The 27,630-nt window shown below is 52.7% G+C and overlaps 1 protein-coding gene across 1 annotated transcript; it reads right to left on the bottom strand.

The window, feature by feature from the left end:
* Positions 1–533: 533 nt before the first annotated feature.
* LOC119091979 (protein mesh-like) lies at positions 534–25,036 on the bottom strand. Its single transcript, XM_037214921.1, is given in 22 exon segments — positions 534–1,754; positions 1,757–1,810; positions 3,906–4,088; positions 4,492–4,643; positions 5,006–5,141; positions 6,333–6,462; positions 6,933–7,069; positions 7,367–7,504; positions 8,242–8,430; positions 9,070–9,217; positions 10,298–10,430; positions 10,882–11,024; positions 11,239–11,377; positions 12,018–12,163; positions 13,003–13,196; positions 13,704–13,961; positions 14,559–14,727; positions 14,987–15,124; positions 16,148–16,331; positions 16,562–16,752; positions 16,905–17,122; positions 24,874–25,036. Coding segments are annotated over 22 exon segments (3,738 nt in total). The 5' UTR covers positions 25,013–25,036; the 3' UTR covers positions 534–1,335.
* Between the last annotated feature and the right edge of the window lie 2,594 nt (positions 25,037–27,630).

Genomic DNA, 27,630 nt, shown 5'->3' with positions numbered 1-27,630 from the left:
CTCCGGTGGCATTGGTCACACCTCAGGCCTGGTGGTGGCAAAGCTGCTCCAGCTTACCTTTACTCTTGCCACAGCTGAACGCGTAACCTGTTTGTTCAGTGTTTACAGACTGCGATCTGCCTACACCGAACAAACAGAACGTTATTCACATACGCATGCGTGTGTGAATGATGTGTACCCGAAGCACCGGACGCATGGCTGGTGCAAGCGAGCTGCGGCATCATTGGCGGTGATGGAAGCCGTAACACATGCATCGCATCATCGCAACTGCGCACGGCTAAGCGTCAGGCGTGTCTACATCTGTATCGCGCAGTCTCATCGGATGCTGTAGGCGTACGTGTCTATATCTGTATCGCACAGTCTTCGTCGGAATGATGTAGGCGTACGTATCTATATCTGTATCGCACAGTCCCGTCGGATGATGTAGGGGAACGTATATGTATCTGTGTCGCACAGTCCCGTCGGATGATGTAGGCGTACGAGTGCAAGTGGGGCTGAGATGCGGTGTCCATCATGGGTGCAAACAAACGCTATTTGATCATTAAAACTGTATTTGCTATGAAGGTAACAAACCAAAATATACAAAATCTGTACGGACGATGATTGATATTTGTGATGAAATTGTTGAAGAAATTACGTTGCCTGTCAAGCAAGTAAATCAAGCTATTTGAAAGTCCAAATGGAGGAAGCATGACCGCGAAGAACATACTGCATCATTGGACAAAAAAAACATACCGCCGGCAGTGTCACCAGTGATGCATAAGCATCTATCATAGCGAGGCTTAAACTGATGAAAGCTACATAATTGGGCTAAAACACACAACCCAAAAGCTGGTTTTAACCAGTTTGGACGGGTCACATACCAGACGTGTGCAAGGAGAGCGTTCCAAATCACACTCGCTTCCACCGATTATGCGTGCACAAACAACATGACAAAACCTCCTAGTGAGCTTCACCCGTGACTTGCAACTGTAAGCCAGCACAGACAACGCGCCAGCCATAGCCTTATAGGGGCACCATTGCTGTCGCGGAACACAGTGACAACAAAGCTCGTCCACCTTACTCTTACGCGTACTGTGTGGGAGTAGCCCATATGACAGATAGACGCTAAACCTGACATGTGGCCCGCGACCATGGTCTCAGCTGCGATGGGCGACAAACCGATATTTAAAATGCGCCTGCGTCGTCACCTTCCTTTAAGCGGGACAGCAGTAGCGGCGAGCGTGCCCTATTAGGCATGCTCACCCCTCATCACCCACACGTGGGATCGGATCGCCACACAGGCGCAGGCAGCGCCCCCTCCCCACCTCGGCGCAGAGGCCGCCACCGGCGCGCTCAAATGCGCACCGACGGCGACGCCTGCTCGCGCTCATCCCGCAGCGGCATCTCCAGATCCATCGGCTTCTCGGCGAAGTCGATGTCGGGCTTGTTGGGCAGTGGCTCGCCAGTATAGTAGGAGCCATCCATGTGCTGCGGCTCCTTGACGCCCTTGACGCCCTCGCTGCTGAAGGTGGTGTCGACGTCGCTGCTGGACAGCTGGGAGCCGTTCTTGCCGCTGACGCCGCTGTCCGTGTCACCGCGCTGGTGTGGCCCGGACTGCAGGGGCACCTGCTGCTCGCGCCGCGGCTCCTCCGGCTCCGAGCCGGCCGCCTGGTACGTGTAGGCCGCGGGCGACGGTGCCACGCGGTTCTGCGGCCCGTTCTTCACCGCGTGCATGTAGAAGCACGTTAGCGCCACCACCAGGGGGATCAAATGGAGAGCGCGATGGCCGTCTGGATACCGGCGTACATCATCTTGTACTGGCTCTCGCCTGGAGGGAGAGGCGGCGGCAGTCAGGCTACGGACACCCTCTGCGGCACATGTCGACTGTCCTCATGAAAACACACAGGAGACGGCAGTCAGGCTACGGACACCCTCTGCGGCACATGTCGACTGTCCTCATGAAAACACACAGGAGACGGCAGTCAGGCTACGGACACCCTCTGGGGCACATGTCGACTGTCCTCATGAAAAAACACAGGAGACGGCAGTCAGGCTACGGACACCCTCTGCGGCACATGTCGACTGTCCTCATGAAAACACACAGGAGACGGCAGTCAGGCTACGGACACCCTCTGCGGCACATGTCGACTGTCCTCATGAGAAAAAACACAGGAGACGGCAGTCAGGCTACGCACACCCTCTGGGGCACATGTCGACTGTCCTCATGAAAACACACAGGAGACGGCAGTCAGGCTACGGACACCCTCTGCGGCACATGTCGACTGTCCTCATGAGAAAAAACACAGGAGACGGCAGTCAGGCTACGGACACCCTCTGCGGCACATGTCGACTGTCCTCATGAAAAAACACAGGAGACGGCAGTCAGGCTACGGACACCCTCTGCGGCACATGTCGACTGTCCTCATGAAAAAACACAGGAGAGGACAGTCAGGCTACGGACACCCTCTGGGCACATGTCGACTGTCCTCATGAAAAACACAGAGACGGCAGTCAGGCTACGGACACCCTCTGCGGCACATGTCGACTGTCCTCATGAAAAAACACAGGAGACGGCAGTCAGGCTACGGACACCCTCTGCGGCACATGTCGACTGTCCTCATGAAAAACACAGGAGACGGCAGTCAGGCTACGGACACCCTCTGGGGCACATGTCGACTGTCCTCATGAAAACACAGGAGACGGCAGTCAGGCTACGGACACCCTCTGCGGCACATGTCGACTGTCCTCATGAGAAAAACACAGGAGACGGCAGTCAGGCTACGGACACCCTCTGGGCACATGTCGACTGTCCTCATGAGAAAACACAGGAGACGGCAGTCAGGCTACGGACACCCTCTGGGGCACATGTCGACTGTCCTCATGAAAAAACACAGGAGACGGCAGTCAGGCTACGGACACCCTCTGCGGCACATGTCGACTGTCCTCATGAGAAAAACACAGGAGACGGCAGTCAGGCTACGGACACCCTCTGGGCACATGTCGACTGTCCTCATGAAAAAACACAGGAGACGGCAGTCAGGCTACGGACACCCTCTGCGGCACATGTCGACTGTCCTCATGAAAAAACACAGGAGACGGCAGTCAGGCTACGGACACCCTCTGGGCACATGTCGACTGTCCTCATGAGAAAAAACACAGGAGACGGCAGTCAGGCTACGGACACCCTCTGCGGCACATGTCGACTGTCCTCATGAGAAAAACACAGGAGACGGCAGTCAGGCTACGGACACCCTCTGCGGCACATGTCGACTGTCCTCATGAAAAAACACAGGAGACGGCAGTCAGGCTACGGACACCCTCTGCGGCACATGTCGACTGTCCTCATGAAAAAACACAGGAGACGGCAGTCAGGCCTACGGACACCCTCTGCGGCACATGTCGACTGTCCTCATGAAAACACACAGGAGACGGCAGTCAGGCTACGGACACCCTCTGCGGCACATGTCGACTGTCCTCATGAAAAAGCACAGGAGACGGCAGTCAGGCTACGGACACCCTCTGGGGCACATGTCGACTGTCCTCATGAGAAAAAACACAGGAGACGGCAGTCAGGCTACGGACACCCTCTGCGGCACATGTCGACTGTCCTCATGAGAAAAAACACAGGAGACGGCAGTCAGGCTACGGACACCCTCTGCGGCACATGTCGACTGTCCTCATGAAAAACACAGGAGACGGCAGTCAGGCTACGGACACCCTCTGCGGCACATGTCGACTGTCCTCATGAAAAAACACAGGAGACGGCAGTCAGGCTACGGACACCCTCTGGGCACATGTCGACTGTCCTCATGAAAAAACTGTCAACTCTGGCCTCATGTCTCCTCCTGTCTTTGGGTGCTGACAAACTTGCTGGCGTCGTCGGCCTTCGTACTCGGGCCACGTCACGTGACCGTGGTACTCACTGATACAGCTGACCTCGCCATCCTCGGGCCAGCTCCAGTCGCCCGAGGCGTAGCACCAGCGTCGCGCCTCGCCCACCAGAATGTAGCCCGGGTCACACTCGAACTTCACCATGGTGCCGGGCGTGAAGGCGAACGTGTTCTTGCGGCCGTTCTGCGGCGTCGGCAGTGCGCCGCACGAGGTGACTGTGGACACACACGGACGCTCAGGGGTACACCATGCGACTGCGGACACATCTTCTGCGGCGGCAGACGCATGTTTTAACATTCGGTTTTTTGCATCCCATTGTGGGATGGGACTGACGGTCTCATGCTTCGAGATAATGGTGGTAAATTCTGTTGTCATTGTACGGTACATGGGTGCAGGCCACCAACGTCTACTGTCCACTTCATCAGCTAAACACATATTGCTTTCAGCATTTTTGGATATCCAGGCACCAATCATGCCATGGCAACACATGATGTGGTGAACTGTTTGATACCACAAAACCAAATTATGCATTTCGCGTATTTCGTCAAAATCCACAACAGCTTTCACTCATATGTCTCTTGCGTGACTCGAATGCACTGATTCACTCGCTGTACTCACTTGTCTGAAGGCCCAGTGATTTGGTGTTAACGAACTCGTCTTGATAGAACTTGGAGAAGACGGCGACGTCGCGTCGCTCCGACATGATGAAGTCGTACGAGCATTGGTAGGAGTCGCCGCACACTCGCTTCACCTCATCAGCCGTCAGAGTGCTGAAGGTGACGGCAGGAGTTATGGATGACCACGACATCATGACGACAACCGATGCACCACACTGCTACTTCTAAGCTTTCCATCATAACCGTGCATTATAAACGGACGGTGTATCGTAAGAGTGGAGTTTTTCACCATAGAGAACGTTGTCGTGCCTGATGTTTCAACCGTCGGCACGTGACGCGAAATTAAAGGGCTTGACACATGTAAAGCCTTGCCGGTTTGTTCAGACTGGGAGCAGCTAGCAAATATGGTGAAATGAGAATGGCTAGATTTCATCATGCTGACGTGCTTTCCTTTATGACATGCTCGTATATGTTGCCATGTCTAGAGCACTCCAACAGCTCACACATTTCCATACCTGTTATCAGGGATGTCCGGTATTTGGTCAAAGACCGGAAGAAAGCTTGGATCATAGTAATTGCTTGAGGATCGGCCGTTCTCGTGGTAGAAAAGGGAGCCGCCCTTCAAAGGGTCCTCCTTGTCGTCCAATAGCCCTGTCAGTGGTAACGCAACGTGTCACCCGAGAACCCGAAGATAGCCTTTCTGTTCAGTTCTGCACCCGGTTGGAAAATGAAGCGGGCAAAACAAATATTATACATGTCATCATTGTTATTTCGGCGCATCAATCGCGCAGGATGGTGTCTTCACCTGCCCTACTGAAAGCAAGGGTCGTTTCCTGCGGATGTTAAATGAATTTAAGATGCTACAATTCGAGACGAAACGCCTTTTTATGTGGTCCCAGCATAAGTGAACCCATTCCAAAATGTTCGCTTTCACTATGAAACCCGGCCAATGCATTGACTAGCCGCACCACCGCCTGTCGCTTCCCAGGTGCTGTTCTATGCTCTTAACGGATATTTGCCGAAAATATGCGTATGCGAACTAAGCAGTAATCTAGACATTCGATTGGACTTTACATGGACTGAATAAAATTTCAAAATGGTATCATTACCGGTGGTGAAAGGGCATTGGTACTGATAACCTCCCGTGCTGTTCTATTTTTATGACGGCAATATGACGTTCTTGTTTATGTTCACTACAAATGAATGCTGAAAAGTAAATGGGTACATGCACCACTTGCTTGGTAATGCCTTATGGCACTGATGTACAAAAGTGGACTTACGATCATGATACAGAGTACCATTATCACAATAGGTAGCCGGATCAGATTTGAAAGAAAATTCATGGACCACGAGGATCGGCGGTGAATTATATCTGCGATCCACGTTTAAGTTGAAGGGAATGTTGACCATTCAGTTCGCAAGACCTGTGTAGCGTTTCATCTTCGCAACCCTGGGTTCAGATAAGGTTAAGAAGATCGAGCGTCAAAATGTGTTGATGGAATTGCCCGCTACCTTTCCTGTGCCGAAGAGACCACTCTACACTCGCGGCCCTGAAAACTGTGTTATTCACTCACTGGGAATTACTTTGCACATCAGTCTGGGGATGGGATTTTCACCCTCTGCCGTTTATGGCCCGGGTGTCAACGCTTTTCGAATGTTTGCGGGGACATGCTAACTGACAGACAGGCTGGAGGATCAGGGACATTGTATTCAGTTGTCTCAGGCAACGACGTGTACAATGCGGCAAATCTACTACGATCGTATCCCCGCCTGGTGGGAAAAAGTAATTGAACAACTTCGCGCGGTGGCGAGAGATTGCTCCAAGCGTGGCGCTTGTCTTACACTTGAGTCCGAAGTCCTGGTATACGCGCTCCATGTTGTTGATGTCGACGGTGACGATGTTGCCGTCCGGGGTGACAAGGTCGTCCACAGGGTCGTTAGACCAGTTGCCAAAGAGACCTTGCGTCTGGTTCTAGAATGGGTGGCGACAGGTGTTAAAGATAAACCTTATGAACGAATAGCAAGCATCCAGTAACTGAAATGAAGTCTGAAGTTAAAAACGAAGTCAATGACAAAGACGTGCAATTTTTGCGCACAAGCAATGCGAGCAAGCGTTTGCATGGCCATAGTGTTTCCATAAACCATTAACTGCGTACCAAGTCCTAAAACGAAAATATATCCATTAGAAGAGCACAGTTTAAGACATCGATCTGGACACAACCTCGCCTTATCCTTATGCTTTGACAACTGCTCGAACCACGAAGCTGGGCGCCTTTGTCAGAAAATATCCCCATCCAAGCCAGCGTCATATCGTAATGTCATGAAGCTGGCTGGTTGCTGCAATCTAGTCTCTGTCAGCCCAGAGTCCTATTGTGATGTGTTCTGGAGCTGGTTCTATCCCAAGCCCCGTACTACCGGTGCTGCGTGCCAGCAGTGGCGTACCATAAAGGTGAGCGGCAGGTAGAGGCGGGCTGACATCTGGCCCTGGTTCTCCAGCACCTCCACGCCGGCGCCCGACTGGAAGAGCACGATCACCTGCGACTGGTTGTGGATGAAAGTCGGCACGTACACCAGCATGCCTGTCGAGAGGAGGCACATCTATGTCAACACAGTTCACTTCAGGAGAGTGTAGAGGGAGGGGGGAGGGGGGGACTTCTGTCTGCCATCGCTGCTTGCAGACCTAGAAGCTGTGTTGGCTGTGGATGATGGGCTAGCACTAGATGGTTCCAGAATATGTCAAAGAAGCTAGCAGCCACACCTAAATTAACAGATTCCCTTTACGGTCAATCCTCAAAAACTATTCTGAAACATAATGTCTAACACATCACAATCACATTCACGCTTCCTACATCAAGGCTCTGTTAGCCGGAACTTACCTCTGAAGATCTGCATTTTCTCCGGATACCTGTCGAAGTAGAGGTACTGCCTGTTGACCAGCACGTTCAGCTTGTAACGCCACTGAGCTTCGGTAGGCCGCAGTCGAATCTCAACCGTGGTGGAGAAGTTGTCTCGCGCTGGAATTGGTATTCATGTCATTGATAAACAGTTCCTTTGCTCACAGAAATGCCTCAGAATGGGGAGCACCAGAGCGAGGAGCCAGATGCTTCGGCAGTAGCACCAGATGTTACGAACGACAGCTGCTTCAAACGTCAGATATTGCGAACAACAGATGTTACGGTAGCGACATCTCGCATTCCAAGTGATGCCAGTATTTCGATACAGTATTCTATTCCTGAGCCTCACACCTCAAATGTGTGTTGAGCCCACTTCCCATCCAATCTTGTTCCGTTGCGTATGACTTAGAGGTCTGCAGCCTCGTCTTATTCACTATGACGGTAAGTGGATACTGTTCCGCAAGCCTTGGGTTTTGCTCTCCTTTGTAATGGAGGACTTTTAACCACTGATGGTCGGTCAACATACTGACGTCACTGAGAGTATGAAGACGGTCTCGGACAAACACCATCAACCTGGCCTTCCGTCGGAATGTAGCATATAACAGAAGTCCAAACGCACGTAAAACGACGATGACAAGGCATGACCACCTTGACAACAACCCCACACATACGCCTGGACGCAGGGCATGATCACATCGACAACAACTCCGCACATACGCCTGGACACAAGCGAGCATCCGGCAGAGTGCAGCACCTGGTCTGCGTCTGCACGTAACCAGCGGACGCGCCGCCACACGCCACACCGACACGCCAGCGGACACGCCGCACCGCCAGCTGGGGAGGAACCGGCGGCTGACCTGCGATGGCAGTCAGCTGGGTGGCCAGCACGGGGCCGCGGTCGTTGTCGGGCACCTGCTCGAAGCGAGCCTGCACGTCCAGCTTGTTGCGGTTGGTGTTGACGCGCGTCAGAACGTACTCGCCCTTGCCGTTGAACGTATACTGGGTGTCGTCGAACGTGTAGAAGTGAGGGTCGCCGAACACCGTGGCTGTGGACGAATACAAAGAAGCGCGCTGCAGGGAGACATAACCTCTGCCGCGATCGCCGATGACACGACAGCTTGACGCTCGAACTAGCAGGCCACCGATCGACACTGGTTCCTCTCTCACGGAGACTGAAGCTTTCCGGACATCATGGACGCCTTCCGAGAATTATGGAACCTTGAGTGACATTTCGACAGCAAGGCGAAGCATTCACCGGTGTGCACTGCACTGCTTCGTCAAAGTTGAGTTCAGAGTCGAGTTGCACGAACACCTTGCAACAATAACATGCACAAGGAGGATATAACGTAAAATGGAGGCGCAGAGTCCAGCGCAAGCATTCAGCACCTCGCAGTTCGATCAAGTGTCGAAGCAGAACATTCCGAAATGCATGTATAGAGTCGGAAAACACCACGCCATGGCTGCCCCGACGCACGCGGACGCCATTCAAACACAGCTTCCCGCCTGCGTTCACTATATCAATGCAATCCAAGACCACGTCAGACGGCTTTTTTCCGGACCCCGCCCCCGGCCCGGTGCGGCACGCTGAGGACCAGCGCTCGGCCCGGTGCTGCGCGCTGAGAACCAGCGCCCGGCCCGGTGCTGCACGCTGAGGACCAGTGCCGGCAGCCGAGCAGTGCTCTGACCTGCAGACGGCGGCTGATAGCCGACACAGTCCTGCGAGGCGCGCCGCTCGAACCGGAATGTGGTGCAGCCCTGGCTCTGCTCGCCCTGCCAGCGGCAGCACGAGTAGAACGGCGCCACATCGTGGTACCAGTGCGACAGCGACGGCATCTGTCGGTAGGGAGCTCACGGTTAAACTCCAGAGAGGGAGACATGGGGGAGCAGATAGAAAAAGTAAGTAACCGGAGATGAAGAGGAGAGGGGAAGGACGAAAAAGGGAGGAGGAGGCCTGCATTACGTTGTACGTTCAAAACTCAAGGAAAGGCAGGTTTAAGCGTTGCTGTGAGACAAAGCCACACGGTCGATGCATCACCAGAATGACAGACAAAATCCTAGACTCTGGCTATTTGTTTGTCAACGAAGAGAAGAAAGGCGAAGCAAATAAAAATATATTGATACGTTCCAGTTCTTTACCATATAGGCCGATCAGCGGCCGTACTTTACCAACGTTACTGACGACAGGCGACAACGTTACTGACGTGCGTCAGGCGACTGCGGCCGTACTTTACCAACGTTACTGACGTGCGTCAGGCGACAACGTTACTGACGTGCGTCAGGCGACAACGTTACTGACGTGCGTCAGGCGACAACGTTACTGACGTGCGTCAGGCGACAACGTTACTGACGTGGTGCGTCAGGCGACAACGTTACTGACGTGGTGCGTCAGGCGACAACGTTACTGACGTGGTGCGTCAGGCGACAACGTTACTGACGTGGTGCGTCAGGCGACAACGTTACTGACGTGGTGCGTCAGGCGACAACGTTACTGACGTGGGCTCAGGCCGGACACTTTACTTGACGTGGTGGCGTCAGGCGACAACGTTACTGACGTTGTGCGTCAGGCGACAACGTTACTGACGTGGTGCGTCAGGCGACAACGTTACTGACGTGGTGCGTCAGGCGACAACGTTACTGACGTGCGTCAGGCGACAACGTTACTGACGTGCGTCAGGCGACAACGTTACTGACGTGGTGCGTCAGGCGACAACGTTACTGACGTGCGTCAGGCGACAACGTTACTGACGTGGTGCGTCAGGCGACAACGTTACTGACGTGCGTCAGGCGACAACGTTACTGACGTGCGTCAGGCGACAACGTTACTGACGTGGTGCGTCAGGCGACAACGTTACTGACGTGCGTCAGGCGACAACGTTACTGACGTGCGTCAGGCGACTCGTCCGCGGACATCACCTTGTTGGCCTCGTAGAAGGGCCTCATGCCCAGGTTGTGGGCGCGGTGTGGGTTGCCACCCCACATGCTGTCCGACGTCATCATCAGGTAGCCGTCGATGTCGTAGCAGCACTGCTGGCCGGCACCGTCAGCGCTGAAACACGTGGCGCCATGGCTCACGTCTGGTGGCGCAGGCCTCTGGGCTGCTCACGTCTGGTGGCGCAAGCCTCTGGGCTGCTCACGTCTGGTGGGGCAAGCCTCTGGGTTGCCCACGTCTGGTGGCGCAGGCCTCTGGACTGCTCACGTCTGGTGGCGCAAGCGTCTGGGCTGCTCACGTCTGGTGGCGCAAGCCTCTAGGCTGCTCACGTCTGGTGGCGCAAGCGTCTGGGCTGTTCACGTCTGGCGGGGCAAGCGTCTGGGTTGTTTACGTCTGGTGGCGCAAGCCTCTGGGCTGTGAGACGTAGGCCGAAAATTAGTTGCGACACTCCTTCGGCACTGGGTCGCCACGTTCAGCATCCGCCAGTTGGTGTTAAGCATCTAGCGGTCATCATTCAGCGCGTGACGATCAATACGTTCAGCTCCTTCGTGTCGCAAGTCCTACTCACTTGACCATGCCGGCGCGGACGCAGTGAATGGCACCCTTGTGCTCGTCGCAGGCCGTGTTGCCGTCCCGGTCGCAGGAGAAGTCCGGCACAAATAGGCCCTTGTTGGCCACTGCCTGCTCCACACGGCACGGACAGCGGGTCACCTGCGTCAAGTGCGTTATATCAGCCGTTTCGGCGTGCTTCACAAGACGCGGACATCAGATGGCCTGGTAGCGCGTGTCCCGAATTAGAAGATCGCTTGCTGGCATGCGCATTTTGTGCTGGCGCAGCGTGCTTCTTTCATGCGCTTTCTGTATGGGAGTGCGTCATACCCGTACTCTCATCACACGACTAGCTCTGACTCTCGTCGCCGCCTACCTCGCCGGCAAAGTGTTTCAGGTTGCGGTCGTTCTCGATCCAGCGGTTGCAGACGCGGGCGGCCCACTCCGTGCCGTACACTCGGCTCCACTGCGGCCCGAAGTACCAGGCCAGCGGGATCGGCTGGCTCCACAGCGTGCTGTGGGGTAAGGCCGGCGTTGGTGAGCAGCCGCGCACAGGCTGCGTGCGGCCAGCTGACACTGCGCTCATTATTGGGCGGAGGAAACAGGCAAGGAGCGTACAGTTTCGTTTGAAGCCGTCTGGATGACCACTGAAAGAACTATGCACTTTTAGCGTATATATTCATTTGCATAGAGGCCATTCGACCACTAGGCCAATTCGTTTGCACGGAATCTATCGCTGTACGGAACGCCTTGTGGCCTTGAGTCCTTCAACACTTGGGAATATCTAGAACCAAGTCTGCTAGCTGATGTCTTAGCTGTCTTAGTCTTAGTCTAAGCTGTCTTAGCTGTCTTAGTCTAAGCTGATGACGATGCATTAAAAGAAAAACACCAAAATGGCTCTGAGCTTCAGACTCCCAGTCAAGTGACACCAGCCGCGCAGAGCTCACAGAAGCTCACTTGGCTCAATATTATCATTCTGATAAAGCGGGCTCAGGCGGAGTGCGCATCACTTTCCACGGCCACCACATTGTTAAACCTTCGCATCCCTCTTCCGTTTCGCGAGACAAAAGGCAAGCGAAACAAAACAAAACAAAGCCTGCACCATGGGCCCGATTATCAGTAACTGAGTGGCCGGGACAGTGCGCAGAGACTCACGGCGAGTTCTTGAGGCCCGACAGGTAGGTGCCCGGGCTGGTCAGGTTGATCTGGAGCAAGCCCACCTCGATGTCCAGGTAGTCCCAATTGTCGTTACCCATGTAGTCAGACGTCGAGAGCGTTAGCTCTCCATCGTTGCTGGTGTCCTGCCAGAGCGATTCAGTCGTCGAGAGGTCACATAAGCTAGGGGTCAGACGTTGTAAGCGGAAAATGTTAGATAAAGCTTATTTGTTTGCGGCTCAGAGATCCAGAACCTAATACCAAAGGGTCCATGAAATTCGAGAACCCCAAAGTATGGTTATTTGCTTTGTTATAAGTAGGTTGGTGCATTTGCGAGGAACATTATATATATATATATATATAAGAAAATGGTAATAACCCTATTCATCTGAAAATAACCAAGACAACCACCATTACCGATGTCCGTTTCAATAATGGCATGCAGCCGAAATATGTGTCCATCTATCTCTTTATTTTTCTGGTTATTCTGCGAGGAATAATAAAAGATGGTTTTGGATGGTTCTTATGGTTTTTACAATGTTCCACGCGAGAATATTAATCGTTGCAAATATAATCCCAAATAGCCGACGGACTTTAAGGAGTGCAATGTGCTAGGCCCTACCACAAGGGCCTAAAATGCGTCAACCATTTAGGGCCTAAGATGCGTCAACTTTCCTTGCCCATCAAATTACTTATTGTTCACAGATCTTCTCCTGAACGGGCTACACTTAACTCCAGGTGTCAAAAGCCTACACTGATATATGGTTGGAATCCTCTCCGGCTTGACAGTGTTCAACTCGACTCTGATTACCACACTCCCATCGCACTACAGTGAAGACGAGCTCTCTCCAGAGCGCTGGCAATATGACCATCGCACTGCCGAAGGACGGTTGTGCGGGAGACGGGCGCGCCGTCTGGGTGTAAGTAAACTCTCCTCCCGTCGGGCGTCTCAGAATACCCTGCCGACACGCGTCAGTCGACTCACCGCCACCGTATCAATGAACACCAGCTCCGGTGTGTTGGTTGACTCGCGGTAGCCGTACAGAGAGATGGTGACCTTGGCGCTCTGGTCCATGGTCAGGTTGTGCCAGAGCCACTGCAGACTGAGCGAGCCGGGCTCCGCCAGCTGATAGTCGTCGTTGGCGAACATGACGCCCTCGGCTGATGTCAATGGTGTTTCTGCGGGGAGAGAGCGAGGGATAACGTGACGCCCTCGGCTGATATCAATGGCGTTTCTGCTGGAGGAGGGCGAGGGATAACATGACGTCCTTGGTTGCAGTCAGCGATGTTTCTGTTGGAGGACGGCGAGGGAAAACGCGGTCTTCCTGCCGGGATTCAGTGATGACTGACGTGCTCAGTCGAGCTCAGGCATTTGACGGCACGGGCCGGTGCGAAGACTCATGCCCTCCACCATACGCATTCATCAGAATTTTCGAAACTCATTCCTTTTCCTTTCATAATAGTAGGTGAACTTATCGTATTCAAGCAAAAATGGATACTCATCGAGGACGATTTGAACAAAAGTTTGCTAACATTAACTGCTTGTAAAATAAATGCTGCACATACTGCAAGCTGAACCAAACTACCCACCAAACTAATCTGTTTACAGCGTCACATCCGTGCCCCAAAACTTTGACACCCATCGCCCATCCCATCCCGCCCTCAACACCCACTACCGACACTGACCGACGTAGTACTGTCCCTTCCAGTAGTAGGGTCCGCCGTCGAGTGAGACGGCGATGTCCACGTAGCCGGTGGCGAAGAGGCGCGGCTGCACACAGAAGGCCGTGTTGGTGTCGCGCACCACACCCTCCACCTCGCGGTCGTAGAAGCGGCACTTGACCAGCGTGTTGGGCCCGAAGCACGGGCCCGAGATGTTGACCAGGTTGCCACCCAGCATGTTGCCCTGCTCCGGGGCGAACACCAGTGGCAGGTTCGAGCCGTCTGTGGAAGGTCGGGATTTAACAGATAAAAGAAACGAAGTGGGAGCATTTCTGTGGTTGGCCAAAAATACCAGACTATGCTCTGTGAGCTTCCATGTGGGCGGGTTAAAATATCACGTTTAACATCATCGAGGTAGAATCATAGAGGTGGTGAGTAACGTTTATCAGCGTCTCATCCTGTAAGGTAAAATTCTTCTAATTTTACATTAAGATTTTGAATCGTCTAGTGACGGAACTTGCTAAAGTACTAATTGCCCTACGATCCTAAACAAACGATTTCTTTGTGAAGTACATTGCAGCGCTTAATGAAATGTTTATGTAATTTCATCGATAACTCCATCAAACAGGAGGTGTATAATTCCGTATATGCTGCCTGTTGTGTGCCGGGTGAAACACAATATACAATACTGCCATAAATATCAGTGTATAAACGGTGCACACTATTTGTACCCAAAACGCTCATATGTTGAGCCCCGCATGCCATATCCGTTCAGGGTTAACCAGAACCATGCACAAGGTCGATTTTTTCGGGAAGAAAACCAATCAGGCCGATACTGGCCACCGACATGCATCACGGTGCCTCGCAGTGCCGACTCACAGAGTTCGTGTCTGCAGTTTCCGGCCAAGATTTTCTCGTCCATTCTGAAGATGTGCCGGCCGGGGAAGCCGTTGGCCATGCCGGTGGAGGTGAGGTCCCGGATGTACATGGTCTGGGAGTACGGCGTGTACGGGTAGGCGCTGCTGCCGTTGCCGGCGTTGAAGCCAACCTGAAGACGGTTAATGCCAAGACATGAGCTCGTGGATGACACGGGTGTTCGCTCAGAAATCCGGACAGGCAGGCTGGTTGAGGACTGTTCTTAAGTGAAACTATCCTTGCTCCTTGAACAGTCTATTACAAATATTGTGTTACATTTTAATGCTCTTGGAACCACATGAGGCTTATACAACTGGAAAATAGTTCTGGCTCAATTATACCAGACATGTATCTGATAAGCACGCGGTGGACAGAGCAGAAGGGTATCTTACGTAAGCAGGAGTGCCGCCCTGTCCCTCGTTGATGTCGCCACCTGCCTCCGTGTGCGTGGTCCAGCCCATGTGCAGGTAGTTGAAGATAGCGTACGAGCGCACCTCGTCTGTGGCCACCATTAGCTGGAACGTGTTGGTCTGCGGACGAGAACGCCCGTTCAACAGACCTAAGACATCCACTGACACGCCCGAGCCAGTCGACGGAGGACCGACCTAGTTTTGCATTCGGTGGTTCTCCATCGGTGTCATCATCGGAACGTCGGTGTCAGTCAACAGGGGACGGAGACAGGCACTCATCAGCGCCCAACCATCGATGCTCCTGCGCCAGCTATCGGGGACAGAGGCAGGCACTCAGCAGCGCCCCACCACCGATCCCGATGTGTCAGTAATCGGGGACAGAGACGGGCACTCAGCAGCGCCCCACCACCGATACTCCTGTGCCAGTAATCGGGGACAGAGACAGGCACTCAGCAGCACCCCACCACCGATCCTGACGTGCCAGCTATCGGGGACAGAGTCAGGCACTCAGCAGCGCCCCACCACCGATCCTGATGTGCCGGTAATCGGGGGAGGGAGACAGGCACTCGGCAGCGCCCCACCATCGGCACTTCTATGCCAGCCATTGGCAAGGGAGACAGGCACTCAACAGCCACGACCACTGGCACGTCAGTGTCAACAAAAGCGGGAGATTGATGGCTGCTCTCTGATCGGTGCGTTCTGTCGTCACACTGAGGCGCAGATGGGGAGCGTTGGCTGTGATACGGCAGCTGTCATTTCTGTCAACACTTGTCAGCACGTCTGGAAACTTCCACGTTGAGGGCGTGGTCTTGGACCGATACAGATCGGTCCGTGCAACGGACGAGGCGTCGTTTCAAATGGCCGTGTCCCTCAGACTGTATTGCAAGCCAATGCCCTCAGCGCAAGATTTGTGCGAGTTCGGATATCTATATATTAAAAGTTGGTGAATAAACAGGTTGTAATCAATTACGCACACAACGTTATATCAACCAAGCGATGGCCACTGAAATCGTAATAGGTAACAGATATAGGTGATAGATGAGAAGGTGGTGAGGTGTAAATACGTGAACAGAACGGCTGTACATTTCCACACCACAGCAGCCGTTATATGCACTTAACATGTTCCGACCGGACTGCACTCACCACTCGTCTGGCGCGGGAGTTGGAGTTGCCGCCGTTGAATGAGACGTTCTTCCATGTGGTGATGATGATGTGCTTGGGCGTAAAGGCCTCTGCTCCCACGATGCCCTCTCGGATGTCCCACTTGGCGCGCTCGCGCAGCTCCACGCCGAACTGGTCGTAGCGCTCGTACAGGTCGCGCTCGATTCTGTCGCGCACACCGACTGACAATCGTGAGCCCGGCTGGATTACGGCCCGGCGGAGTGACCCCGCTCCCTCTACAGGTCGCGCTCGATCCTGTCGCGCACACCGACGGACAGTCGTGACCTCGGCTGGATTACGGCCCGGCGGAGTGTCCCCGCTCCCTCTTATAAACGTGATGAACACCACTCAAGTCAAGGGATTTCAGCCAGCAGGACCGGTGCGTTCGGAGCGTACCTGTAGTAGATGCCGGGCCGCCGAGTGTCGGTCTCTTCGCCCCCGATCTCGCCGATCACACACTTGCTGTAGAAGGGGCCGATGAATGAGGGGTCGTTCTTGACGGGCCAGTCCGGCTGCGGGAACGTCAGCGGGTAGGTGTTCGGCTGCGAGGTCGGCTGCGAAAACCCGAGGAAGCCGTGCAGCGACACCTGAAGGCAGGACACCGCAGCGGTCAGGTCTTCTCCCACGAGCCGCTCTGGAGCTCCTTCGAGTTCACCAAATATGATCACGGAGGTCGGGAAAGGCAAGAGGAAAAACCTAAGATGTACTTCAAGGCGATCATTTCAGAACTAGAACGAACCCAGGTGTAGTTGAAAAGAAAGCCGTAGTAGGGAAATCTGAAGTTGAGCTTCTTGTCAATCTGCGGCGTCAGGTCGTTGATGTCCTTCTGGTAGTCGTTGGGATCCTTGAAGGGGTACATCATCTCCGACCGGATCTCGTTGAGCCGGTCTTCGGTGATGACGTAGTGCTCATCGTCGTTCCAGATCTGGTAGGCGTTCAGGCCCCCGGAAGGCCCGCCTGGCGGCGAAGGAACGCAGCGTTACACAGAGATCAGCTAGCGTTTCTAACAAGGACGCTGGCACAGGGACCGGCTTTTGCGGCAGTGCGCCTGAGTCCTGGCCTTAGCATCCTGGTGGCAGTTTAAACGTTGCTCGCTGTCCACGCAACCTTACAGTTATATCAGCTTTCCAGCAACTTTTAACCCGCCATGGCAAACTTCTAACCGACGCAGCCAACGAGCAGTGGACCGGTGTCTATTCGGTCCCTGGTTGTGCCTCTATACTTAATGTAAGTGCTTTAGGATCATCCAAGCTGGTATTTGCCTTTGGGCACAGACCCACATGCCACCGAAATAACTTCATCAATGAACCAGTCAGTGAACGTAGCGTGCGTAAATCACTGTGCAAAGAATGCATGCAAGAACAGTTCAACATGTTTTCGGAGAAGAGAGAAGGCACGAAAGAAGTACTTATGACAGACAAGCACTGTCATGTTAATCAATGTCTTTCTCGCTGCTCCATCATGAGGCATACCCGCCTGGCGATGTGAGGAATAGCCACTCACCCGCCGCCGACATCCTGTTCCAGTTTCTGCCCCAGGTGTTACTTAGCCGTTTCACTACACATACAACCAGGCATACAGGCCCGCGAGGCGACGGCGGTGTCGGATTCGGAGCGAACAACTTACAGCGTAACATAGGTGCAAACTTTCGAATTAATAGGCATCCGTGGATTGCATTCGCAGTAAGGCTTCCATTATCGTGTGGCACAGGTCCGACCGCTGGCACCTTATCCCCTTTTTACCACTGTTATTTCAGCCATCGCGCGAACCTTGTTCCGAAAGCCCGAGTGAACTGGATGACTCATGGTGAGATACGCTATCGGTGGCATCGTCCTCTCTCACGGGTATCTTACGCCGACAGTGTAGGTGACTCGTCTCGAACAGAACAAAGACCTGCACACCGACGGTGTATCATTCCTTCAGGGGCTCAGCCCCGCTTTGGATCCTCGCTTTGACGGTGTTCGTTCACCGCCCAATGAAGCCGATGCCAGTGTCAGTGGCGGGTGTGACGTGGTGCGCTCCACATCAGTCAGCAAGATACTGTGCCAGCTACCATGACGTCGTCTAATCCGAGTGACTGGACCTCGAGGCGGTCGAGCCCTTTCTGCCATGCTTTTACGTCTGGTCTATGTAACCATGCATTGCTGTCGGTGGCAAGCCGCAAAACCCGTGGGACGTTAGGTGGCCAGTGAAATGACAGCGACTACTTTTTTCAAACAAGACAATGTGAAAGCGCCATTGTAACGCAAACAAGACAATGCGATTACCAAAAAATGCGACACAAACATGGCAAACATCAGGTCTTCCAACAGGGAACAAATGGCACGATACGGAAAGAAGCCAGGCCGAAACCCTGCCAGCCTTGGGCTGCAGCGGTACGGGAATAACCAGCCCTCACAGAGAAGACACTATGCAAACGCACTATCAGGGGTCTAAAAATTTATCGCTTGCAGCTTACCAAAATACAGTGTTTGTGTTGCTTCAATCACGAGGTTTCCAAAACGTGTTTTTGACGAAAAGCGAATGAGTGCGCCCAATTTGACGCAACATGAGATACCGATGACATATAACGCAGTAAGTTTTAGAATGGCACTCATCGTAACAAATTCTCTCTCTCTCCTCATGAAAGGAGGCTGTATTCCAATAACGACTAGCACTGCCGTTATTTGCTGTCAGGTATCGTCATTGCCTGACATCCAGAGTTGCTGAGTTGCAGTTTGCAAGCTCCGCATACTGGCACAATGCGCATAGTTAAGTACAAAAAGCCAGACGCAATTAAGCATGGACCGTTGATCTGTCCGTTTGGGACGTTGGGTATAAGCGTCAAATATCGGCAGCCATAGTAAGCAAGGATTTGAAACCAGTCGCATTGTGTAAGCAAGCATATCCTTTACAAATTACCTACACAGATTATCACTGCCCAAGTGCCCATTAATAGCTTCGGCACGGGTTGACTAAAAGGTGAGTGAGGCCGACATTAAGCCTTTACCCTGATTTAACTTAATATACACGGACTGATAGCGGGCTCCATGCCTCCTACCCCTTTCAAACTAATAAGCTTCGAAACTGTGGATTGGTCTCATTAAGAGCTCGCAATTGGCAATAAGTTTTATAACGCTAGCTCAAATGTGGCTGAGCTGTATGCTAAGCACGATTACCATGTTTTAAAAACATGTCTGGCCCTTTTCCTTCCAGATTTTTCCTGGTGCTCTTAAAAGTACTTCGATTTTCAAGGACAAGTAAATTGTTGGCAAGCGAGAACCTACGTGGATTACCAAAACATGCCTGAGAAGATGGAATGAGTCTGCCATGTCCTATCGAGATATGAGATCGATGGAAGTTGAAATCACTTACAAGTGTCAAACGTCATGGGCACAAAACCTTGCCTGCTATATTTATACGGCAAGCATCAATGTTTGTAATTAGTTACTTAGATATTCAGCCTAAGCTGAACAGCCGCTGAGGATACACATAAAGTAAATGGCTTCGTGAAAACCGCTAATCTGCCATGAAATCGCGAATTTGTACGACATTTAACATGCTAACACTTCGTGCTATCGTGATAGGGCTCGAGTCTATCTTTGGGCTTAAAATTTCCTCTAAGCTTTTGAATGTCCGATGCACTCTAAAAACTTTGTGCACTTGTACTACATTCCGTGCATTTGTTTGCAACAAAGCAGGCTTGGGAATCCTGCGTAACCGTTTAAATTCTTATATAAGTACTTCATTTTCCTGCTAACTGTTTATCAAACTTCACGGTACTTTGAATTCCTTACAGCGCTGCTTCCCATCCTCGTAATGTTTGTTGAATTTATTTCGCGTGGATGCGTTAGAAAATTACACGCTTTGTCAAAACCATCTATCAAATTTTGACGAAAAATGGTTTTGACAAGATTTTTGTTTTCTATGATCTTACTGGGGAAAAATGTCGAATGCAAAGCATGAAATAACAAGATGTCGAGCGAAAATGATCACAAATGAATTAACAAAAGAGATAGTACTGACAACCAAGAGCATCCAGATATGGATGATGATCATGATGAAGATGATGAATGATAAAAAGTGGACAGATGTCAAGGCTCGAATGAAAAATGACCGAATGGTAAAGTCGTCAGGATAAATGCAGCAGTGTAAAATAGTGGGAAAATGCAAGAAGGAAAACGGAAAGAAAATAACGAAATAGAGACTATTAGCGTAAAACAATAAGGCAGGATAGAGTAATAAAATAAAGCACCAAAATAAAAGACTGAAAAATACCTTTTGCCCACAATTCCCTGTGAGGCATGCATCTAATTTCATTCCATCTTCCGTTTTTTGCAGAAACCGAAATCACGTCACATTGATATAACAAATTAGTCCGATGCAATACAATGTATTCCATTTTCTTTTCTATCTTTCGTGCGTGACATGCATACTTCATCTTGCTGATCAGACACAGTTTGTGTAACGAGCTCGTAGAAGATCAAGTTAGGCCCTTAGGTACCGCTTATCGCATCCAAATTGTGTTACACAATCGGACGGCTAAACGGTTTAAAGCGGCTGGCAGTTTTCTAAGCCTATTTAACGACCAGGCACGCTGACTGGGGTTGCGGCTTGGTGATAAATCTCTTAGGGTGTCGCGGCATGACTAGATATCAGTTCATTATATACGTCTACAGGCTCAGATCAAATCAAGGTATATTTAATTACTACACATTTTAGACATCTTATACTGAAGGTGCTATAAAGGTCACTCACGGAAATCGATGCGTACAACATGTATTTTGTTTGACATTGAAGCTGAGAGAATATTTGACTTCTTGACCTGGCTCAACTTAAGAGACAAATACACCACGATGCATGTTTCATATCGTAAATATTGTTGGCATTGCCTTCGCTTAAGAAGGGTAAGGTGATAGTTTTTGTGGTAAGCCAATGTTTTTCATGTAAATATCTTTGTCACCATCGGGCTATCAATGTATGCTTCCTGGAGGCATTTATGGGTGGATGTAGGTGATCACAATTTTCAGATAAGCCGGAACCATGAGACATCAATCAACGGATTTTTTTTTACCCCATCGATCATCCAGCTGGCTGTGATGTTTCTCTTAACAGCCATCATGTGGTATTTCGTTCAGCCGAAATTTTCGGTCTCTGGGCGCAGCGAGCTGTTCGCCATATTGTTGCACTGATACGGGATCATGACACCGTGGGACGGGCGGCGCTGGGCTTGACGCGCGAATCTGAGCTGTCCCCTGATAGCTGACTGATAACGTGCCTGCCCCGATAGCGCCCGACAACGGACGCCATTGCACCACCGCGCCCGGCCTTTCGCTGAGCCATAGCTGGCTGATTCGCCCCGTGTTCTGCAGACTGAAAGTGAGCTGACTGAGCTTGGAGAAGCCGTTCCAGAAGAAGCTGAAATGCCCGGCATTTGCCTGCCTTGAACATTTGGTACAGTTTTATTCGATTTTGCCCGTCCCGAACTCACATCCCAGTTGACAGAGCGGCGGACATCGGGCCGCTGTGCGACAATGGCATGGATTAGAGGGCACAGAACATCTTTATCACCCAGAGCCTTGTGCAATTCGTCTATGACGGTCTATGAAAACCGCCCGTGCTAACCGACGTCATGGCATTGTGTGGAATGTGGAAGTGTATATTTACGGCGCGCCAAAAATGGTCATTCTAAGTGCCGTCACGTATTCTTTGTGCGACGTGTTTACAGCGTGACACGTTTTCTGTTAGCATTTTCATAACTTTCGTGACAATAATCGCACATTCCAGGCACAACATTTTCATTCGCATGCACTGTACGTACCCCTTAATACTGGAAACTACAAATCATTATGTTTGCTAACACAGCGCTCACTTATTCGTCGTCCATTCTATTTCCACCCATCAATCATTTCACCACATTGTGCGCGATGTCACGGTCGTCCGGGTCGCCGCGAACATTGAGGGCGCGGAATCTTTGGGGTATGACGTCATACATTGAGTTGAGGGCACAGATGCTTTGTCGTCCAGGTAGCTATGCGCGTAAAAGCTGTTGGCAAAGATTACCCCTTCAGCTGGAATTGCTAGGATGGAGTGATGGCAAGGGCCCTCGCAACGAGACGTTTTCTCGACAAGAGTATTATCCGGACGTCTATACGAGGCAGTTAAGACCATTTCAATAATCTCCTGAGCATAAAACGTCTCCGTGTGGTCGATCCAAGCTGCTGGTATTAGCGACTTCTTAGTTGAGCTCGCGTCGTTTTTCCATCTCATTTGCCAACTCAAGGATCTGTCCTGCTTTACAATCTCTGGAGGGTAATGGTTACTGCAAAAGCAATATATTGCAATGCACCAATATAACTAATCGGTGTCTTCTTTAAACACAAACGTCAGTGGTCCTGTTCCGTAGTACCGTGTGCCCTGCATGAGCTCGATCCGTTACGACAGTACAGCAGTACAGCTCGCTGTTCCCACAAAATAAACCGTTTATCAGCGGGATAACCGCAATGCGAGTACTGCCAGAGTTATGATGGTTATTAGGACAATAAAATGAGAAGACCGGACATTATAGGCAGATCGGGTAAAATAGGATACCAGCGTCAGTGGCCTTCAGTGCCCGTGTTTTCGTCATTTTCAACAGAAAGATGTCACCCCGAAATGAAACGACCTTTAATGTATTGGCCAATTTTACTTTCATGTCTTCCTTTCTCAGATATTACAATATCCGTGTTTAATTTTCATTTCAGTCTAGAGCAGTCTTCTCTACGTGAAATTATGTCAACAGTTCAAGATGAGCTTGTTTCACAACATCTGATGCTTGCTTCAATATCCTTAAATGTGAAACATTCCTTTCAACGACAACGTTAACCAATATTTCCTGGGCCCTGCAATACAACATGGGTGTAACCGCATCTCTGATGTTGAGATGAGGGTCAAATCAGGATTAGAGGTATCAAACTGGAATCTGAGGGCCATCCTGACCTGAAGATGTCCTTTTGAATGCAAAAATGTGACAAACATGCATTTGCCATGCCAATTTGGAGTGGACAAAATGTTGTTTTCTGACAATTGGGGCATCATGTCCCCCTCCACCCAGCCACTAGTGGTTACACTCATGGAGTAAATGTCATTTATTCCGAGGAAAGGAACTTGCATCCAGAAATGAAAAATGGGAGCCATATAGTCTTCCCAAAAAGTTTGATTATACATTGGTCGGACATTCTAACGTCACCACAGATGTATATGGCTTAAAATCGGCATGTGCTGTGGGTCTTCAGCGGCTGGTGCAGCCCAACGCGCACGTGGCTCATTGGAGACAGCATCGCACTAACGCAAAGCGCTCTTTTTTGCTCACTTCTGATCTTGCTTCCGTCAGCTCCCTGCCCAGCGTCGTCATCCGACCCCGGGGCTGGCGGGCCTCGGCGCCATCCCTGGGGCTGGCGGGCCCCGGTACCATCCCTGGGGCTGGCGGGCCCCGGTACCATCCCTGGGGCTGGCGGGCCTCGGCGCCGTCCCTGGGGCTGGCGGGCCTCGGCGCCGTCCCTGGGGCCGGCGGACCTCGGCGCCATCCCTGGGGCTGGCGGGCCCCGGTACCATCCCTGGGGCGGGATGTTCCCGGCACTATTACTAGAGCGGGCGGTAGGCGATAATTACGACAAGCCTGTACCACCGCCAGCCTGTACCGTCGCTAGCCTGTACCGCCGCTAGCCTGTACCGCCGCCAGCCTGTACCATCGCTAGCCTGTACCACCGCCAGCCTGTACCATCGCTAGCCTGTACCACCGCCAGCCTGTACCACCGCCAGCCTGTACCGTCGCTAGCCTGTACTGCCGCTAGCCTGTACCGCCGCCAGCCTGTACCATCGCTAGCCTGTACCGCCGCTAGCCTGCACCGCCGCTAGAATGCACCGCCGCTAGCCTGTACCGCCGCTAGCCTATACCGCCGCTAGCCTGCACCGCCGCTAGCCTGTACCGCCGCTAGCCTGTACCGCCGCTAGCCTGTACCGCCGCTAGCCTGCACCGCCGCTAGCCTGCACCGCCGCTAGCCTGTATCATCGCCAGCCTGTACCGCCGCTAGCCTGTATCATCGCCAGCCTGTACCGCCGCCCGCCAGCCTGTGCCATCGTCCGATTTTCCTACCGCCGGCGCGGCCTGCCACCGACAAGGACTACCAAACGCCTGGACCGCAAACCCACGATTGCAGTCGTCCTGGATCGCCACCCCGGTACTGATATGCCAGTCTGGAGCCCAACAACCGTTACCGCCACCAGCTTGCACCGCCGATTACATGGACCGCCGCCAGTGTGGACCGACATCTCCAGTGTGGACTGACACCAGCCCGGATTACCGCCAGTCTGAGCTGCTGCCGGCCTGGCTACGCACCAGCTGGGACCGTCGTCAGTACATATGTACTACACCAGGCTTCGCCATCAGGGAGCCAAATCAAGTCACGGGGCCCTTTAAGTCAAGGGGCTTCTCTTTGTCGCTGTTGGCCCAATTTTTGTGGTGGGGGCGTGTTAGGTTCAGCATCTCTTTTGGATGCGCCGGGGGTCCGCCGTATATTTTAGAGGCCTCTCGAGCGTCTTGAACTGCCGAAAAGCACTGGGGCCTTTACCCCAAAAGGCCAAATCCCCTCCAGGGTTGGAAGCGTGGCTCCGAAAGCCCCATCCCTCGCCCCTGGCTACACCACTGTGAACGTCGGCACCATCCCTCCGGTGTACATGCGTTCACTTACTGTAGTAGCCATTGTTGATGGTCCTGCCGCCGCCCGAGACCGCCTGCCGCTTTGTCCTGTTGCCGGTCGCCTGGATCCCAGCGATCAGGCACAGCACGATCACCAACAGCGCCGAGCTGCAGCCGCCGTGAGCCGCCATGCTGGATACCACTCCTCCGCGCGACGTGCGCGCCACTGCCGGTGGCCCCGGTCAACGTAATCAGCGGGCACTGTGCAAACGCAGCTATCACAGAGCAGACCTGATAGCAGATAGTGCCGGGCGCCTTCGCCAACGGCTATCCCCCCGCCCCTCTCTCCCCAGAGCCAGTTCACTTCCGAACTGAGCCTCCCACGCTCTAGCTCGGGCACAGGGCGACGCACATGTACAGCCATCTCGGGCGCCTTCGCCCTCACCGATGGTCCAGAGACATTGGGAGGCGGAGATGGGGGTGGGGGAGGGGGGGGGGGATAAATAGTGACAGCAGCATTACGTTGTCCCTCGCGATCTAGGGGCTTGGCCAGTCTGGAACAGACCATCCGCTACAACATCGGAAAAACCAGAGAGTGCGTCGCTACCATCTGTCCGAACCGGTCTTCTAGCTGCGGCGTCTAGACGCAGCGTGGTGGGCATAGGTCCAGCGCCCTCTGCGCTGGTGAGCTTGATGAAGCGAGCCGCCAACATGTACCCTTTTGGATCGCATCATGGAAGCAAATTATGCAGTGACGGGTAGCTCATTTATTGTTTTGATGCCCGCATAGCTGATGGATGCGAGGAGTCGGTTCAGTTGTGCGGCTTCCGGCACGCCACGCCCATATGCCTTCAAGGAGCGACGAAACAGCGTCGCAAACTGGCATTTCATCCTATTGGGACTGCGGAAGGAGGCAGCCGGTGGCGGCTCAACTCCAAGACGGCCGGAAGGAGGCGGCACTGACATCCGCATACATCGGCTCTTCCTTGGAGTGAGGACGTCACGTGGAGTGGCGGGAGAAGCCGCTGGTCGCCGCCGTCCTCGAGGCGTCGGAAGGGAGACCGCGTGGAGTCGCGGGAGAAGCCGCTGGTCGCCGCCGTCCTCGAGGCGTCGGAAGGGAGACCGTGCGGCGGAGCCCTGCGCCACGCCGGCTGGACCCTGATCGGCAACCACCCAACAGAAGAGCCTCTAAGCGAACCAACACAACCGCACTGCAAAACAGTCGGCAAGCACCACGACTTCTACGATGTAGTCTACTTTGTGCCTGCAGGCATTCCCACTGTCATATATCGTGTACAGTGTCATGCATGATACGCACCGTGCAATATGTAACGCGTAATGTGCAATAGCGTAACGTGCAATATGTCACGCGTGGCGCGTCAGCGGGACGCTCACTAACGAAAACGAAGCACTTACGAAGATGACATGCTTGAGGTGATACATTCCCTTGTTTACTCCTTTTTTGTGCTAATTATTAGATAAGTCGGGTGTGGGTATCCGCAGCCGGAGTTGATTTATGCAATGATTGTGGCATAGCGCGCCTCTGCTGTTTCATTGGGGCTCACATGCGCACTTAGAATTGCACAACGTCGAAGGTTCGAGGACGCGGCCCGACGACCAGGGTCGCGACGCTGTGCTACGTGAGCGGACCACGGCCGAATATAGTTACCTTTTCACGCCCGTTCTCTGATGGACGATTGTGAAAAGAAGAACGCAAGTCACAAGGGTAAAGCGCTACAAATACAAACGCAGCATTCAGAAACGATGATCACAGTCGTAGGTACTATAAGTGTCCAACGAACAGTTTTGGATTGTGTTCGAACGTGAACACTTCTCATCTGGTAATCAGAGTTTGTCGCAGTGGGGTGTCTTCACTTCAGGCGAGGTGTGCCAGTTCTTACTCATCCTGGCGTTAGTGCCAATGGGTTTTGCTCGCTTGCCACAGTTCAGCTGTTTTCATTTTTGACATAGCATTCTCAGCCATTTACAAACTCACTTGTCACCTGAGACTGCTGTTGGTGCGAACTAGCCTCAGCGATTGGTGCCCCTAAACCCCACTCAGCATCATCATTGTGCACACGTTCAAGCGTTGTATGCACCAGACGCGTCTGCTCTGGCGTTGATTCGCCTCGATCTGTGTTCCACTTACCACCTCGTCACTGGGGACATTACGGAAATATACTCCCTCCGATTCGGCCTGAGCGCGACCTGTTGCTCTCTCGCCATATCCTAGAGCGCTGACGCCCGGGACGGATTGGCAGCCCGCAGCGACGCGACGTCAGCCGCCTGGGGACGGCTGCATGCATCACCGACGCGACGTCACCTGCCTGGGGACGGCTGCATGCATCACCGACGCGACGTCAGCCGCCTGGGGACGGCTGCATGCATCACCGAGGCGACGTCACCTGCCTGGGGACGGTTGCATGAATCACCGAGGCGACGTCATCCGCCTGGGGACGGTTGCATGAATCATTGAGGCGACGTCACCCGCCTGCGAACGGTTGCATGCACCACCGAGGCGACGTCACCCGCCTGGGAACGGTTGCATGCACCACCGAGGCGACGTGGCCCGCCTGAGAACGGTTGCATGTACCACGGAAGCACGTTCTTCATGAGCAAATGTAAGCTCATTTCGACGTGAACGGAACATGCCAAAGTCATATCGTGTTTTGTTTCACCGCGCTTCTCCGGCTGTGAGGGACCGGATAGTACAGCCGCTTTGCAGATAGATGATGTGTTCATTTTACTTACACTAAAAGTATGAGCTTATCAGGAAATCGAGCCGGGACCTTTGGAAATTATGTCCAAA

This window comes from Pollicipes pollicipes, unplaced genomic scaffold (assembly GCF_011947565.3).
Source record: "Pollicipes pollicipes isolate AB1234 unplaced genomic scaffold, Ppol_2.1 Scaffold_3447;HRSCAF=4054_pilon_pilon_pilon, whole genome shotgun sequence".
NCBI classification, from domain to species: Eukaryota; Metazoa; Arthropoda; class Thecostraca; order Pollicipedomorpha; family Pollicipedidae; genus Pollicipes; species Pollicipes pollicipes.
Note: the sequence above shows the minus strand (reverse complement) of the source record. Positions and strands in the feature narration are given on the sequence as shown.